The sequence below is a fragment of the Battus philenor genome, unplaced genomic scaffold (genome assembly GCF_028537555.1).
Source record: "Battus philenor isolate CCGP_79_NKW_IND1 unplaced genomic scaffold, ilBatPhil1.0.hap1 SCAF_23, whole genome shotgun sequence".
Lineage (NCBI taxonomy): Eukaryota > Metazoa > Arthropoda > Insecta > Lepidoptera > Papilionidae > Battus > Battus philenor.
The window spans coordinates 8,432,554-8,452,488 of record NW_027181686.1 but is presented as its reverse complement, the minus strand read 5'-3'; the positions used below and the strand labels follow the sequence as shown (position 1 = coordinate 8,452,488).

At 34.4% G+C, this 19,935-nt stretch overlaps 1 protein-coding gene across 2 annotated transcripts in view; it reads left to right on the top strand.

The window, feature by feature from the left end:
- Mhcl (Myosin heavy chain-like) overlaps positions 1-19,935 on the top strand; it is a 253,705-nt gene that overhangs the window by 199,141 nt on the left and 34,629 nt on the right. For both annotated transcript variants that reach the window (XM_068767408.1, XM_068767409.1), the window contains 2 exons: positions 16,536-16,684; positions 17,363-17,486. In XM_068767408.1, the coding sequence (XP_068623509.1) occupies positions 16,536-16,684; positions 17,363-17,486 (273 nt within the window). The remainder of the gene's footprint in view (positions 1-16,535; positions 16,685-17,362; positions 17,487-19,935) is intronic.

Sequence of the window (19,935 nt, the reverse complement as noted above, 5' to 3'; positions counted from 1 at the left end):
GATAGATTATGCTCAATTTTAATTAAGTTAATTAGTTATTCATTCATTATCAATTTAATATTTGATTTAATTTTGACATTTCAATCACCTGTAGGTGTAGCTAATTATACTTCCTGGTACACAGGTACGACATTTATTTTTTAAATAATTTCTATTCACCAAAATGATATGTATGACACAATTACAAAACCTATTCATCGTTTTTTTTTTATTTCTTTGTATTCGTTGAATCCACTTTCTCATTAATATACATAGTTGAATACCCTACGATCTCATAAGGTTAGCTACTCGTATAATTACTCTTTTGTTCAACATTATCATCATGATCATTTCAGCCGGAGAAAGTCCACAGGGTTATAGGACTCTACCATAAATTTATTATAGGATTGGCTGGAAACTGTCTGAATCTAAATCCGTTAATTGTAGATACGGACGCCTAAATATCGTGCCGTTCTGAAACCGAGACACGTTCTAGATTTCTGGACAATGCTATGACAATAATTCACCGTGCTCACTGGTGATGATAGCCGCGAAATTTTTCGAGGCATATTTATATAGGCAGTATTTCTTCAACCATAGATAGAAGCGTTGCTGGAGTTTCTTCCACTACTGTTATTTAGGTTTTAAGTAGTTGTCTAAGTATACTAAATTAATAGTCATAGTTTGATACAAGGTTTTTCTTGTGGAAGCACACAAAGTACCTCTGAAGTACCTCTAAAGTAATTTCAAAAATATCAAAAAAATATCGTAGATACTGAAATAAATTATAAATATTTGATTTTTTTAATGGGTGAAAATTATTTAATTAATCTTTATTCAAAAACTCCTTTTTAACATTAAAAATATACTTGACATCTTTTTATCAAAACAATGGCAGAGGATGGTGAAGGGATACAAAAAATTATGTACTTACAACTTTCGATAATTAGACTGCCACCGAAAAGAAAGTAACAAAAATAAGCCTGGTTTTATTACAAAAAACGAAGTTTAGTAATGAGTTTAGGTGTCTTAAATTTTACATCGTGCCTTTCGCCCTTCCTGTCTTGTCTACGTAACCTATAAACGTAACATATGTAAATCTACGTAACCTATAAACGTAAGCTTCGGGTAAAATAAAATTATCTTGTATACACTATGACTTTCAACATATTTCAATAACATCAACTAAACAAAGTAAAACATACAATATAGATGTGTTATAATTATTACATCGTAAAAACTTTTTATACCTCATGCTGTACATTGTTTACTCGGCAATTCAATTTCTTATGACGTCTCATCTACCAATGAATGGTGTTATATAAATATGAAAAACAAATGTGTGATTCACGGATTTTTATTTAACAAATATATCAGTTTGTTTTTGCTTTAGCGTAATGTATTAAATGCGGAAATAGCGCATGGGCCACAGGCTAAAACAATTAATCTAGCAACTTTTTACCTATGTTTGGTTGAATTATGTTTTTTATCAAACTATTGATCTGTAAAAACGAAACAAACCGATGTTTAGTTTCACGTTTCTTTTTTTTTTAAGTAACACATATGTGTAAAGAACGCACGCAAGTTCGTCATGTTTTTTTTTATATTTTGTTTAGAGAAAACTTAATGACATAATAAATTTCCATTCGCGATTATTCCATAAGGGCTTAAAGTGTCAGGTCTAACAATTTCACAGCCAATAAACGAGTTGACTTCGAGCTCACCGCGCTAATTAACATCCCACACTTGACATTGTTAATTGTCTACTCATGGTTTAACACTTTAGTTGTCATGATACCGTTCCAATCGGCCCTTCTGCGCATCGTAAAAACAACGTTATTTTAATTTGGACCACAACCAACAACAGTTACTTTTACTAATAATATAGAAGTTTTGCGAGTAAGTGTAATTCTTAATTTCATTTTAGAATTAACTTATAATTTTGATTCCTTGTTTAAATTCATCTGTATAAATTGAGGAATACACATAAAAGTCACCATTATCATTTCTGCCTGAGGATATCGACTGCTAAAAATTATAAGTATGTTTCTCGTTAAGATAAAGTCGTTTAGAAGCGGCCAGCGTCCAATATCTTCACCAAGTTTGAGGTGCCAAAGAACCACAGAACCTTAAGGTCCCAACCGCCGTCTGTAATACGCTCTATATGACATGCCCACCACCACAATTTATTATTATTAAAATATTTATCATTATTAAATAACACTCTTATGATTATTTTATCTGAAATTTCTTAAGAAATAATTTGAAAGGAGTTTTATATTACTATTTACTATCATCACAAATCGCTATTAAAGACATGTGTTTTATATCGTGATATTACGCGATTTAGAGTCGAGATAACCGTATTTCTGTAATTACGACATCGTTAACCTTTTTTCACTTGTACTGTGTATATGGTGTTTTTAGAATTTACGATTCGATCGATTTAATTTTTGGGTTTTAGGTTTATGTTTCGTTAAACGCCTGAATGTCGGTTACCGAGTCATACATAACATGTTTTAATTCAGGCATATCAATGTCGTAAATACAGCTTATGTCAGACCAAAACAACACTGTGATAGGTTGAGAAGCGTGTATCTTAGCGGTATGGTAAAATTAAAAATACTTTTACTTGTATAAGAATCCCTTGCATCTGGACAATGGATCATGTCAACGATTGTATGTATCGAAGCAATGTGCAGGCGGGTCTCGCGGGCGCGCTGACATTGACTTTCTTGTTGCCGCACGCCCGATAGCGCCGACACACGGCCGCCGCCCGCCACGACGCGCGCGCGCATCCACGCTCCGTCGACGCGAAAGCCCGCGCCGGGCCGCCGGCAATGCCCGCAGTGAAAGTATTCAACATATTCGGCGGGCAGAAGCCGACCGAGAAGCACCCTGCCGCCACTTCCGCGCACAACAAGGCGATGCAAAAACTCTACAGGACCTTCTCAGTCGGTCCCGAAAACGCGAGCGATATCAAAGGCGGCAAAGTTACTGCGATTGCCGCCTGCATCGAAAAACGAATAGTCAGTGAACCCACAGTGAGAAGTAACAGTGATAACGTGCAAAACAATTCGAATGCGATCGATGTTAAAGAGAACAATGTGACCGGGAAATTAGACGCCTGTAAACGACAGCGCGTGTACGAAAACATAAACGTACTGAATGTAGGAACTAACTCGAGTGTTGAAAAATTACCGGACGAGACAACTGGAATTTCGTGTATATACGAAAACATTACAATTGTGGACAAGACAAAACAAACAAAAAAATTAGGTGATCCAAACGCAAAATTAAACAAAGCTTTGGAATCGTTTGATAAAATTTTATCTGAGTTTTCCTCGAGTACTTCTCTTAGTGCTGACATAGACGGTAAAAATTCTTTTATAATTCCTAAGTTGCAAAAGTCCAAAACCTGTAGTATTATTGAATCTCGTTGTATATTAAAAAAGTCCAATTCAGACCCTGAAACAGACAATAAATTAAGAAAAAAAGTGACCAGAAATAAATCTATTGATAAAACTACAAGCTTGTGGAATCTTGACGACATGAAGGGTAAGGAATTATCCTCTCCCATAATGCCTTTATCTTCTGTACAAAATGATAAAATCAATTCTGACAAATATGCAACTTATAAGATTTCATCTAAAAATAATACACGACCTAATTGTATAAAAACAGAGGATTTGAGAAAACTAGACGTTAAGACTAGAATCCTGAAAAAAACCTTATCGAACCCGCCTTCAACACCTGTGCCGGTACCAGTCATTAGCAAAACTAAACCGGTGCCAAAAAAATCGAACGACCCTAAGAAAACACGGTCTAAAATATTATCTGAGAAAACAAGAACTAGTTTAGATTGCAAGGAAATGCCAAAATCACAAATGCAAAAGGCTAAAAGTGTATGGGAGATAGGGAACGAAGCTTTCATTTCTACAAATTTGGAAAGAACTAAATCTACGACTTCTATCGCGGGCTCTCCGAGTAAGATCCCGGTGATCAGAAGTCAAATGTCACAAAACAAATTCAGTAGCACTAGAGCGCTATTTTCTCCCACTCCGGTCGATCTAAATAATGTAGACCAGGCCAGAGAGTGTGCTCAGAAAAAAAAAGCGGCTACGGCAAGAAAAAACTTAGAGAAATTCGAACCAAAGCAAATGAAACAAAAATCGCAGCTTAATTTGAAGGTTGATTCAAAACGACAGTGTGACAAAAACAAGAAAGAAACAATTGACAAAAAACCGACCTCATCTCCAAAGTTATCGATAAGGGATTACTCGGATGAAATCAACGCTGTGCGAGCAAAGCTCCAACAGAAAAAAATAAACAACAAAAGAGACCTCGTCGTACCATTGACGGAGAGCAAACGCAATGAAAACGAGCCGGAATCTACCGACACACTGTCACCTGTAAAGTACATTGTAAAAAAACTGGAATACAAGACTGCCTTGGAATCGAAAGCCGACACCGCTCAATTTTCAAGCTGTAAAGTTATTCCTGCGATACACAAAGAGGTTTGTGTAGCCAACACCACATTTCATAATCACCTGAGCACACTCGTCGGTCGTCAAGTTAAATGTATAGAGTCGAGAGACGACACCAAAACGTGCTCGCAGATTGAAAAGATCGATTTGCATAAGCACGCCATGGAAAAGATATCGGATACCCACTCGGACTGCAGCGACGACTCGGGTCACGTCTCCAACGACGCTGCCAATGACAACGACGCCGTGTTATTCGACAACGTGCACGACTTGAACAGCAGCAGTACAAGCAGCAGCGTGGACGAAGTGGACTGCAAAATATTCGACGGACCCAAACAGTTCGGGATAGACCTGCCCGAGCATGCCAAAAGCGTGTGTCCCGTGCGGCCGGCCAGGCGCGGCGGGCGCTGCAACGAGGTCGCTAGCGGTACCCGACCCGACGCTCCGAAACTGGACGAGCAGGTACGCGACATTGTTAACATATCGATGTTACAAATGCAATCTGACTGCACCTGTTCAACTCTCACGTTACACCTGAACACATATAATACATCATAATACTTTGAACATCTCAAATTAGATTTCTAATATTCCTTTATTATACATATCTGACTAAGTTACAGCAGGTCATTCACCCCATAATGTTCCATTGACAATTCAAAGTCCTCAAATTATGCAAGTGAGTTCTTACAGAAAATAGACATGCAAGTTCACATTAGCATGCGCCTGCATGAGTAAACAATACCATTCCTCAATATGAATTGATCATCTTGAATTTTAACTAGCTAAATGGTCCTTACGTTACACTGTATGAATTGATAAATATTTTAGATGCAAGTTAAATAATTTTAACGGAACCATATCATATTTTAAGTACGTATACACGCGAATAACTTATCGGTAATTGCATTTTTTATTATTCTCAATAAATATTAAAGTAACCGCGTTTAATTGTTACCACGAAAGAAATGAAAATTATATAATCATCAATCAACATTTTTTCTGAAGATGTTTGATTTACACGCGCTCGTCATTTACATAACTTCCTAAAGAATGTGCTTTTAAGTCCTCTTTGTATTTTACGATTATCTTATACAGCGTCTGATGATTACACAACTGATTGTATAATTTCGATCAAGAATTCTTGTACCGGCAGTGATACAGCAAGATAAGTAAATATTTTTGAAATTTTATTTCATAACGAAACCGGCCGTGCTACAAATCGAGAGCGCTAATTTTCCGCGACAAGTGCAAACCAGGGGTCACTCTTGGAACCTAACCATCGCCACTTTCACCGAATTCATCCACATCCAATAACTCTGCATTTAACGTACTGTGATGTAAACTGTTATCTCGTTAACTAATGCGGTTTAGTGACTGTTAACACTTTACTTAGGCCATCCAAATACATAGTTCAGTTCATTACGTAATCTTTGAAAGCCAAATACAATTTTCGAAATTTCTAACTTGACGCTTGCATTCAAAATTTTACTGCTGCAGCAGCTAACTTTTTCCTACTTTGCAATTACGTATAAAGAACACATTAAATGAATACATTTAGAAACATGATTATTCATAAGTTAACTGTGTTTATTTAAAAAATGCATTAACTTTTGCTTATCGCGTCGCAAACCCATATGTTCAAACCGTACATAATACGTTCAAGTTTAAGTGCCATTTTTATTGACATGAAAGTAACAATTCATCACTGTTACAGCATTTTGCTCAACTTTCTACTTCTCTTACTAGTTGATGTGAACCTGTGATTAAGAAATATAACACAAGTTATGTTTATTACGTTCAGTTTTTCATTACATCATGTTTTTAATTCTTTTATTAGTTCATTCTACTTCTGTCCTTCACGCTATGCATACATATGTGTATACTACTGTGTATACTAGCTTTATGTTTGACATAATCAGCATCTTTTTAGTCAAAAGTCGTATAAAACACCTTATTTTTAAATATTTCGCAACTGTTTACGTTTTCAATCACTGAACGTGCAATAATTCAACTCTTGTCTTGAATGAACGACGCCTTTCTCTGAGGTCAGTAATAGCGTTGTCTGGTTTAATTCGATCCCCGTAATTCGTGTGTCATAGTGATTTCAATTTGTTCAGTCACGTAGTCAATTTCGTGAGCGAGCACCGCCTACAATTCCGATGGGTTTCCGAGCCTCGCCAATGCCCATCACGTATTAGCTTTCCCCGACGCGTGCGCCGTTGAAAGCTGTCCTTTCTTCGGAATATAACGGGTGCTAATGATTTGTTTTGATTACGAAATGGGTATACTCCTGTCTCCGTGATCATTTTTCTTTGGTGTTTTAAATGCGAAGTCGATTTCTCCAGGAATATCCTAATATGAAAGTTTGCAAATTTCGATTTGGAATTTAAAAATACACGGAACAAAATTTCTTATTATGAATAATATTAGCAGCCGGCAATAACGTCATTGTTAATACTTTATGTGATAATGACATTTTAAATAATATCACGTGGCGTATATACTAAATATAATAAATATGTTATTAAAATTTTTGTTATAACAAAAAAGGAAACCAAAAAAGTTTAAATGCAAATTATTTCTTATTTTAAAATTAGTGTTAATAAAAATTTCAAATATTATAAATATACGTTTTTTGTATATTTATTACGCAATACGAAAGTGAATGTTGTTTCGGCGAGAAATATGATACCACCACTCATTTCACTTTTTTCCACAGCAAAGCTATTATTGAAAAGAATATCCATCACTCCATCCACCGCTCATTGTGTGCTTTGATTGCTCTGTCGTACATTTCCCTATAGTCACTACCTCCGGCTATAATTACTTTATGAACTTTTTGTACGCAAATATCGACTTATAAAATGAAGGAATAGAATTTATGTTTTCTTATAAAAATTCTTGAAACTGCAGGCTTGACAATTTTCACCGAAATTATGAAACGAAAAGAGTGTCAAGGTCTTGTATTAATTTAATCGTAATATGCACTGTTTTTAACTCCTGCCATTTTAGGAGAATGTCATTGTTTCCTTCGAAACAAAAATCATGAGAGAGCGTTGACCATGTTTACCTGCAAGAAGTTATGAATAAAGAAGTTAGTATTGAAAAATTGGTTGGTTAGTGATGGAAAGGTCTCCGTCGCAATCCCTCTAGATAAATTAAATCTCTAATATAATTTAGATTAAATTTGTCCGCGTGTTGGTTTCCGTGGATTTCCGCATCATAGTTGTTGGCCGCAGTGGCATAAAGTGGTTAAGTGTTGTCATTGTCTGCGAGCTGCCAGCGAAAGTCCGCTATTGATACAATACGAACATCTAAGATGTGATTGACTGTCTGTAATTGCATGTTGCGGGTTGACTTCCATTTAGTATTACATGCCTGTGTGTGCGTGATTCTAGCGTGTGAAATCTGAGACACAAGAAAAAATATGTCAATTTTCACTTTAACATGACAAATAGCGCAATTTTTATAGATAGTTATTTTTACGAATTGTCTTTTGTTTGTGAATGAAAAATATACACAGAGACTAAAACTTTTAAAGTAAATAACTATTTTTTTTTTTAATTAACGAGGATCTATCCCGCTAGCTTGACCAGGTAAATACTTAAAACTCTATCAAGCCACTTGTAATCCATTACGTTTAAAGATTTTAATGCCTTCATAATGTTCGAAAAGTTTTTAATATTTTTTTTTTTTTTTGGAAATTTATGAATTACACATATAATATAATAAATTCCATGATATACACGATGAATTACATTTATTTTCGATATTTTTGTTTTATAACAGCGATGGTACAAGTCACACTTCCCGGGTTTATCTAGATATCGCTCAATGACAAGTTTGTTGCGTCTGTAATCTTCAGAAAACCGTTTTATTTTTACAAAGTTTTCCTCCATTATTTACAGCTTGCGATGATGTCATGTAATTAAAGTATGGCAAATATATGTTGATGTTATATCCATTTATATTTCTGTAACTGGATTCTTAGATTTGACTATCATTTAAATAAAAAATGCACATTCATTTTCACAAAACCATCACAATTTTTATTAACGCAATGGTTATTTAGTTATCAAGCCGTGACAAATTTCAAAGGCATAAGCTTTATAATCTAAAATTCCGCAACATCTTGAGTTATTTTTATGATCTGAAATAGCTGCGAGTGGTAAAGCGACCAACTTAAAGTTTTTGCTTCCCAACATTATCAGACCTCTGGAACAGAAGAAATATTGAAAATGTTACGGACACCATAAAAGACTGCAATTTATGGACATGGACGAGCTTCTTGCTAAATTGTTGAGAGCAATTTGCGAGTAAGCGCGTCCGCTCGTACAGATGAACCGCATTCTAGGGCTACCACTGTCTAAATATTTAGCAAAGTTAATAAATCCGTTAAAGTACGTAACTTTTCGAACAAATTATTTTGATAGTAATGCAAAAAATTTACGAAAATTATTTTGTATTTACGTTATTCAAGGGATCATGAATAACAAGACCCGTAAACAAATGAAAGTAATCGACATATGCCAGCAGATTGGCAAGTTAAGATGGCAGTGGGCACCACATAGGGCCCAACGACGTCTGGTTACGTTCTTTAAGATCGTTATACGCGCTATGTTGACTTTACTTTATATAAAATTATCATTTATTTTAGGGGACGCATATTGTGTTCAGAATGTTTATAAATCCTAAGTAGCATCAAAATATTTAAAACAGGATATACTTAACTTAAATATAGGTACATTTGGTTATATTTGACTTATCTCATCGTCCCACACTTTTAATTATTTCATCTTTCAAAAAGTATTTAATCTATAATACTCACATATATTAGTAAGATAATTGTAAAAAAGAGGATAAAATATAAGCATCAGTTTTATTTAAAGAAATGTGCAATAAAATTTTCTGCAACATTTTGCCAACCCTAACGGAGCGTTTTAATTTTATAAGTAAAATTATTTATGCTAAAATTCGACGACTTGGCAGATGAAACGGAGCATAACTAATTGTTCATTTTGCATCATGTAAACGAGCAATAAAAAGTTAAGGTAATCATCTGTACTCGGGTAGGCGGGAACTGGTTTCGGCGCATGACAGTGGCCCCGGCAGGTAATTGCTGGGCCGCAGGTGCCCGCCAGGTAATGACTCTCGCACTGACCCACTATTGAATACTATAGTGTAAGGTGTATCGAAGTATTACGTTACTTTCGCCTATGAAAGTGCCCATTTGCGGTGTCGGCGCGATTTCATATAGAATGGCCTGCACTCGCGTACTTGCTTATTAATAGTTGTGGTTGACCACGGGGTTTAGTGGTGATAGCAGTTGAGTAAGTAGCACGGGCCTATCTAAGGTCGCATCGGAGTCAGATTGTATTGCAATTGTATCCGTTCCGCTGACACTGCCGCCGACCCTTAGATCGTTTCGAACGATCTTATCGCTTTTTGTCCCCGGATAAACGAAAATGTAATGCTTCTTTTATATCTTATTTATCAGTACGTAAAATAAGTTCGCTGAAATTGAACTTTCTCTTCAAATAAACTATTTTAGAACTAAAAAATAACAATTAATAAATAAATTGTCTGTTTTGTCACGTTAACGAAAGTTGTTGGCATAATCCTTCTGCACTATCTTCTTTCATTTTACAGACGTTAAAGTAGTAAAAATAAAATTAAACGTTCTTCTGTATATATGCTTATTATGTATTTTGTACTTATTCTGTATATATAATGCTTAAATGTAAACATTTGACAATGTAACAAGCAAAGCAAAATTATTTTAATAAATTATATGTTAATCCATAACGATATTGTGATTGTTTTTAAGGGTGTGGCCGGAATAGACTTTTATTATAGTTAATTAAACAAAAAAACAAACCTTAAAATTTTAACAAAATTTATTTAAAGACCTTCAACAAAGGCAAGTAATGAATACAATGATGAAGCATTTTAATAATTTGAATTGTGACGTGTTCTTCAATTATAAGAGACCAGAACATGCAAATTTGAACACGGGAAAAAATTAACATTGCTGGTAAATTTATTTGGATTGAAATTTAAAGTCGTTTTAGTTTTGACTTATAACACAATTTAAAATTTCGTAGAACATTGTAACTGGCGAAACATAACCTAACCAAACAAAATAACGTCATATTTGATAATAATATATGGAGGTGATTACAAAAAAAATACTGTTTATTCTCACGAATATCTGTTCCGCATAAAGATATATCATCTTTAAATCAAATGATGCAGTAAACACTGAAAATATTGACAGCATTTAACTTTAACCAAATATAAAAACAGTTTATTTCTTTTGAAATATGAATTAGGCATATATAAAACAACAAATGTGCCTCGCTTGCATCTCATACCTAATGAATGCCCTCTCAGCTCCCATTTCAAATGTGTTGAAAGATACGTAAATAGACTCACGCTTCTCGTGGCCTGCACTACCACACCTCTTTAGGTGTTCCTTAAAATCCATTGTTGATCATATTAAACATACAAAAAAAATCTAGACAAGTTTCAAATAAATATGAAGAGAGGACGCCCTCCTCCTTTCCTGTGAGTAAAATTTCATTTATTTTCGTACTAATTCCATTTTACTTGACTAAAGGAATATTCCCTACAAACTTCATATCTCTTAAACCTTTTGATTCTTGTCACGAGTCAGAACAAATATATAGCCTATCTATATAAAATATATCAGAGTTGCACAGTTTCTCCTTAACCTTAGAATATATCTCTAACTTAAGATGTATACAAACTACTGATTTGCATGAAACAAGCTGCGGATGCTTTTCATTACGCTGTCCAATGCTATGCAAATGTTATTGTACAAAGTGCATGAGAAGTTATACCTGCGGGTGTCGGCTTAATGAGCGAGCAGCATTGTCCGGACGTACCGGATAGCGTGTTGATGCTATCACTCGCGTCACGTCATAATATCATATCACATCACGTATCATATCACAACATTTGCATCGAGACTGCTTCAACTTAATTGTAAGCATGCGAGTTGTAATGTAAGCTGGAAGTAACTTATACATGGCGTCCCATTAAGATGGGTACTCATGTATTTTTGAAAAAGCTATTTATAATATATATTTACATAAGGCCATATCATTATGAATTTATGTCTGTGGTTTACTAAAAGTAAGAAAAAATATTTTTTTTATATTCTCATAATTTTTTTAATAATTTTTCTTAGGTTAGCCACTATATGCCCCATCATTGGATTACAGTTTGACTTTGATTTATGGGATATCCTATATACGACTTATATAAAATATTTTCTCCCAAGCAGATAATTTCTCTTGAAGTCTGCTACATTGGTCATAAGTTTTTATTATGGGTGTAATTTCTTCATTTGGAAGTTGACTTCCCTCGTTCTCGTAATTTTTTGTTGGTCCTTTTGTTCGTGTATATATAAATATTGTACGTCGTTTAATATTATAAGCAATTGAAAAACCTAATCAGGGTTTTGTACTATAGTCGATGAAAAAAAAATTTGCACTGTGTACTAATATCATTATTATTAAGGTAAATAATATTACTAGCGCAGGAATTATGAACGTACGTTTTACCGTGGATTTTTAAACTTGACTAAAATATGAATATATTCTATGAGGCTTTTTCTGCAAATAAAACCCGTAATCTTTTAAAACTAATTTTGTATAAATTTAAATATTATCAAGTTCAACGACCCTTAAATGTTTCCCAATCTCAGCTTATGTCGACTTTCACGGATTAACTTGACATCACGTTTCCGCTAAAAACTCGATGGAGGATGTTTTTAATCTTTATCTTTTACGTGATGGAAGCATTCGCCTCGGAGGCATTTTTTATTTTTATTTTTGTTTGAATATATATGTTTAATAAGAATACTTTCAAAAACATTGTATAAAGGATGATTAGTTATAGGTGTAAAAGCTTTTTTCGGAATTCGACGGTTTAGTTGTTTACTCACATTTCTTACAAAATCTTTCCTACTAAATACTGTTGTCAAATATTTTCAAGTTCTTTCATCACAAAAGTTTCATACGGACTGTTTCTCATATTTTTCTTGATTTCCCCTGTCTGTTTAGATATTAATGAATTACATATTCTTTGTGTTTGTTTACATAATACTCATCAATTGATACGTCGGTAATAAGAGCAAGATGTTCAGTTTTGTAAAGGGTTATTTTTTTTTTCTATGGCTATTTCAAGCTGTCGGAAACTTTACGAAAAAACAGTGCTCTACTAAAACAGACTATTGATCTTTGTGATATGTTCCCCATGCGCCAAATCATGTACCGGATAGGCACGCCACTAAGTGCACTGACGACACAGTGAAGGTCGCTAGTAGTCGCTATATGTGCATTACGACAATCTTTGGGCGTATCCATGGTGATAATGATGATATTTGTCATAGTCATTATTTAAATCAAACATGTTTAAGTCTCATTATGATTACGGGATACATTAGTGTTAACTTTTGACTTTATTCGTCTATATATAACCAAGAGATTATATATCACGTTGTAATAAACCGGACCAACAATGAAACGATACTGAATGCGTGATAATAAATATTGATTAATTGCATCTAATTATTTGTACAACAACGTCGAGAATAGCTTTGTTATTATATTCTGAATAAGATCAAAGTTTAATGGCAACTAAACCGCATCAATGTTTATTATAAAAGAGAGGTTACTTATTGTCATCCCTATATATAAAACAAGCAATAAATTTTGAATTAAGTGCGCTCTCTGATTTTATTATTGAAAAAAAAACTAATAAAACTCCGTCAAAGTCATCATCGCCGTTAATTTGAAATTGTATTTTTATTTTGTTATTGTAAAATTGCAAAATGTAAATTAAAATTATCTATTTATTGTTTAAAAAAAAGTATTTTTATGAAGCTATTTCTAACTGAATTTAATAATCTGAGCCGCCAAAGGCGTTATCGATGCTGGAAATTCTGTCTTTCCTTAATGTTGTAAAATTGCATCCGATGAGACCAAAAAGGTTCCGATAGGATTCGGTTATAATAATTAAGTTTCTGTCGCGTCGAACGTGTATGTAATTTAAAATTTGCTGTCAAAAATAATGTTACACTAAAGGCATGAAACTAATAAGAGTTTGCTATGAATTATTATTTCTCTAGCCTGCATTGGGTTTTGTAAGAAGTCTGTGCAGTACAATCGGCGGACGTGCTCGGCAAACGAAGAGCCTCTGCAACGAGCGGCTCGCTCCACTTGCAGCCGCCGCATATAACTGCAGATGCAGTTTGCTGTTATACAGATGCACAATTATTTAGGGTTGACAAAAACTTATGAGATGAAATATAAATATAAAAAAAAATTGTTTCTTATGTTATTTTATAGGTAAAATTATTATTTTTTTACTTGACTAGTGACCGACCTATATGTAAATATTAAACTCAATATATTGGTTTTAAATAAAAAATACAATCGGTAACATCGTTACACTCTCCACGTTTCCACACCAATAATTTTAACACGCCATTCTAATAAGAACACAGTAAATTATTACTCGCACACTTATGCACTCTTTTCTTTAGCAGAAATAAAAACTTCATTGCAACCGGACTAAAGATGTTTTTTATTCTGATAGAATTTTTAATTTTTCTGTTTAAATATTTTTAAGAAATATCACGAAAAATAGAATAATATCAAATTAAGCAGAAGTATGTAAATAAACATTGACTGACTAATTCATTTAAATTTTGTTAGGTTTTGAACTTTTTCTAATTATTATTGATGTACATGCACTTGTCTTATAAAACTACTTATAATAATAGTATTATTTAAATTATATTTATGATTATGCATAATTTGTATTAATTATGATTAGGGAATAAATATTTTTTATAATTTACTAAAATACATTTCCGCCAACCCTACTGGTTCGCCATGTTCGAGGTCGTACAAGTTCAATTATCTTATCGGTAGTTTATTACGATCGACAGTTTGCGTTGTTGGCGACCCTAATACGAAGAATAGGTATTAATTATTAATGAATCTTTTGGACTACACTTTGAATCATTTCAGCATCTATTATTAAGTTTGAATTTATCCTTATGTCTATGAGTAGTTATCATTATTATTAATTTTTAATTGACTGAAAGAAGACAATTATTTTGAAATTTGAGTGCTATTGTTATTTATCTTATATAGTTGTAATGGATTAGGCGATTGTCTTCCATCTCATGATGTAAGTGCCAACCATCTGATGGAAAGTGTAGGTGAAAACGAAGGTGGTACACGCCCATCCAAAAGAAACCTGATCACTCTACTCTTAAGGCTCCAGAGTTATCTATTTACTTTGGTATTCCCCCGATGATAACCCTCGTAGCTTTAAAGGTTACCATTATAGTGTAGTCCAATTCAATTCTAGTATCTGTGTAAGTAGTCAGTTGTGTACATAATAATATGAACAAAAACATTGGTTTACTAGGAATAACGGCACGGGGTATAATAATCTAGTTTAATGCAAGTCAACGTAACACTATTATAAAAGTATAAAGTGAATTTGAAATTTGTTTTTGCAAGTGTCAGATAAATTTCCGGCATTAAATTATGTGATCATTACTTAAAACATGTGATGCATTAATTTGTATCACATTATATTGTAATTAAGGCTAACCCGGACTGGCTTCAATGTAGCTAATATTTATTTAACAATATTGTATACATACATACACAAAATATCATTATAACATTATGTACGTTATCATGATATAGTTGTCGACTTCCAAGTCTTTCTTTATGAAAATAAATTTTGCATTAGGCTTCCAGGTCCGTATATCAGAGATTATACAATTATGATTGCTTATTATTTATCATTTTTTAAATCATTATTATATGTAATCCATTAAAGTCTTTTCTAATTCAAAAGAAAGCCTTTATTTTTTTTAATTATTCCAAATCGATTTTCTTTACAAACAATCAACGATCATGTATATTTATTTAGATAACATTATACCAATTTAAGAATATTTGCTTTCAAAATTGTACTTCAGTCATCGGGCAGTTTAAAATGTAAAGCATTTAACTGGCAGATGAATAGTCTCGTGATAACAGAGGCAGGTGGCATTGTGCTCACCGCTAAGTAGGGTAGATCTATAAGTGAGCCGGCTTAACAATGGGCAAGCGCGCTCGCCGGAAGCGAACTGGGGCAGCGCCGGTGTTGCGATGTGCGTTTGTTTTCGTTAAAATATTTACTTTGTTACTATAACATTACAGAGCTAATACATTTGTATATGATGTATTTTACAAGAAAATTATCTGATCTTGCAATTTTCACATAATATAATCGTTACCTGTTTTTTATTTTTATTTATCTAATTGCGCAATCGGCAAATGCAGCGTAAGAAGGAAGACTTTTTAAGGTCGTTGAAAGACGCTAGATGCAGACCGCTTCCAACCAGTCCTATTAGAAATCAACAGGCAAGGTCTACGCCTAGCAATGGACGTTCGACAACTGAAATGATGGTGATCATTATGCAGTGCAATAACTAGACACATCAATAATAATAACAGACCAATAATTTTCTAAAATAAAAAGTGTGATAAAGTAGTTAGTTAAAACATAAATGAACTAGCAGTCCGTCGTCCGCTTTGCGTACCCCGCACTGGTTTTCCTAGCTATAATTTTGAACAACCCAAAAAAAAAATTCGCTAAGTTTAATACCTATAATAGGGTACACTTTTAAAATAAGCATTTTTAATGAATACGTCCTTAAACGACGTTTACTTAGTGATAAAAATATTCGTACCAAAACAAAGTCTTTAAGTGTCTACACCGGTACACGCGGCGGGTGTGGGTCCACCGCGGAACGATGACGTAGTCAAGGAAATCGTTGGGTTCGGGAGCAAGACCATACATCGTGGCGATCGTGGAGGAGGCCTTATGCAATACAGTGGGCAGAAATCGGCTGACATTTATATACATAGACAGATAGATTTAATCTTTACACATAGCAGATTAAGGTTTGTCAGCGACGATTTGATACTTGAAATGTGTATATAACGTGATGTTTGTTTGCTGCAGATCATGTTCCGCGGGGGCGTGGTGGGCGGGTTGGACGCGCGGCGCGACGCCGCGTTGGCACGCGTGCTGGTGCGGCTGCAGGCGCGCGCCCGTGGCCTGCTGGCCCGCCGACGCGCGCAGCGCCTGCGCACTCACCACACTGCCGCACGGTAAATATTCCCCACTAATCATCATTTATAATTTACTTTCAGACAATACTGGTATTCTCGGTAGGTCGTATCGGCACTTACTCCATACAGTATCGTTACTTACTCGTACCGATTTTTTTGGCGACTTCGCTACAGACATGAGATACATGTTTTTTTTTAATAATATAGAGTGATATTTTCAGTAAACATTGAAATAGTTTGAACGCGAACACGTCATTCCCAAGGTGTGCCATGTTTTCTAGAGTATAGTAGCCCCTTAGCACACAAATGTTGTCTGACATTTTTTTTTAAATCTGCCAATAGGTTTCTGATCTAACTTGAAACTGCAGATGTCAAAGCAGGTACGTGCTTGCCGTTTCGAACCTCACGAATGTATGCTGTGCGTGTAGATACGGCACGTAAATTGTCAATCTACGTCTACCCGACATAGAATGAGTCAGATAAACAATGTTTATGTTATTGTCTCCAACAGAGAATTTTATCGGGTCAATTCTTTAAAAATAATTAAAGCTCTCTTTTAAATTCAAATTCAAAAACTCTTTATTCAATTTCAATTTATCATAGGATACTTCACATTTCCTACCTTTTTCCTGGAGCTACTCGAACATCAATGAAAGTCTGTCAAAGAAATTCGGTTGGTGTATATGTGTAACAGTACGTTTATATGTATCCCGACAGATGTGTGCAGCGCAATGTGCGTGCGTTCCTGGCAGTGCGCGACTGGCCGTGGTGGCGGCTGCTCGTGCGCGTCACCCCGCTGCTGGCCGTGCACAGGACCGAGCACAGGCTCAAGCAAGCACAGGTAACCTCGTCCAAACTTTGATATGAGTCTCAACAAGGAGCATAGCATAAGAACGACTACAAATGAATTTACTATACAATCCAGCCACTAGGTGTGTGGAGGTAAAACGATCGAAGGTTGCTCAGCCTTAACCCCGTTTACAGTAATTAAAAGTAAACAAACTCGACTTTTTCCTCTGAAACCAGGTTTTATATTATTGTTGTAGATATTCCATCGAATTGATGATCGAAAGCATGACATCCTTAGGTAAGATTGTTTATAACCGTCGATCGATTCGAAGTATATAAGTAAAAAATTAAAATCTGCTGATATCCACATGAGACTTCGATCAGCAAAGCGTTTGACATAGTGTCGTCTTTAAAGTGATAGGATTATTGTATTATACGTTTCTTAAAAGGATATTATTATAAAACACAATACAAATAAAATGGATAATTCTTTAAAAATGCTTCTTGGTACTTTGGCAGGAATTTTTTAAAGATACAGGCCACATAAAAATATTTCTTCCAAAAAAGGAACAATACATGTATCAACAGATTGGGTTCATTTCCAGCATAACGATAGTATTTCAATAACGTTACAAAGAATAACGCAATATAGGAATAATTTAAATAAATATAACACGTTTCACTATATAAGCTTAAATAACATTAAATACGTTTTAACGCGAAAAAAGGTTTGGAAATTAATAATTTGACTTGGGCTATCTATCATTATCACATTACGATATATAACTGCAGTAAAAATGTGAAAATTTATGCAGATCATGATAAAATAAAATACAAAAGACATTAATTAAAAGAAAGTCTACGTTTTTTTAAATTACAAATTCGTCTTATTATTTTTACCGTAAGAAGTGCCAAATCCAAAACTGCGTTATCCTGATAAAAATTGATATCATCTATGCGGCAACAGTTTTGTAAAACATGCAATCGTATCATGTTAAATGTTCTTCTAAAATTTAAAATTGTTGTGCTACTTTCTATTAGGAAATTAATGATCAAATCATGCTTTACCCGTATGTTGAAGTTAGTGAATACAATTACGCAATCGTAGCCCACATACAAATGAAAGTTTTAGCGCGAAGCTATCAGAGTGTTGCGCTTGCATAAGGCGACATATTTGCTGGATTTATTAGGTGTTATCGTTTTAAAAATAATCATTTTAGAAAGTTTGTGAATTTCTTACCTCATCGACACTAAAAAACATAACTCAAAAAAAGACGCTGTATGCATATATATACATAGGAGTTGCATCTTCTCATCCAATATGCTTTAAGAGGAAGGTGTACCTGAGATGACTTACAGCAGTGTTTCGCTTCGAACCTCATCGGTAAGAAGTCTATACTCGGAATTTCATTTCTCTTTTTCACTCAGATTCAAAAATGAGGAGATCCGTAGACGGACGAAAGTAAACAAGACCAGCGGATTGATAAGTTGAAGTAACAATATCAGTATTAGTTGAAAGCAGGTCACAAACGCGCAGAACATATGGCCGCGGGAGCTTTTAAGTTCCGAAGTGGAACCCACAGGCTGGCAACCGCAACGTAAGACGTTCAAGTACAAGGCAAATAAACAATTTCGCTAATGTCGTCGGAAGTACTTACATAATCAATACGAAATATTTGTACGTCTGTTTATCGATTCACAGCGTAACTGGGTAACCGTAGTTTTCTCACACGACTCTTTTTTAACATGCATTATTTACAATGTCAATTTTGAAAATCTGTACAGTAAGCTGACAGACCGCTTTCAACTGGTCCTTTTGTAAATCTATGGAGGTAGAAGCCTATGTCAAGCAGTAGACTTCGTACAGGTGAAATGATAATAATGATGTTACGTGAAATTAATTTGTCAATTTTCTGTTTACATTATAATAAAGTCTTTTACAACGACAACACTAATAATTATAATTAGGTTTGTGAAAAGAACTTAATTATATTAAGAAACCCCCGCCCTATTGATGCGCCGTTTTAAATTAAGTCCTTTTAGTTCATAGTGTACTACAGCGGCGTTCTGTATTATCTTCCTATCAACCAACTAAATTAATAAACAGAAATATCTCCGTTATATTTTGACGAGATAATTCATAATATCAAAAACACTGTAACAATTTTAACCTACACTTGTGAGGTTCTCTATATCTGACAACGTTCCCAAAGCCCTTCAGTTATGAATGTCAATATTAAACACACGTGGAGTGAAGTAGGTCAAAGACCCCGTAGAAATTGCACCCGATACGGACATCGTAATGGTATAGAAAAGGTAGTGCTTAGATGCAATCATAGATAAGAGATGTTTGTTTAAACTATGTTGCATGAACTGTAAATGCTGTTGTTACAACTGTACTAAATTTTACTCTGTGATAAATAACCGTAACAGTTTTCATGGCTAAACAAAATATTCGAACTATAAAGCCAGCATAGGATTAGCGCGAGGTATCGGTTTTA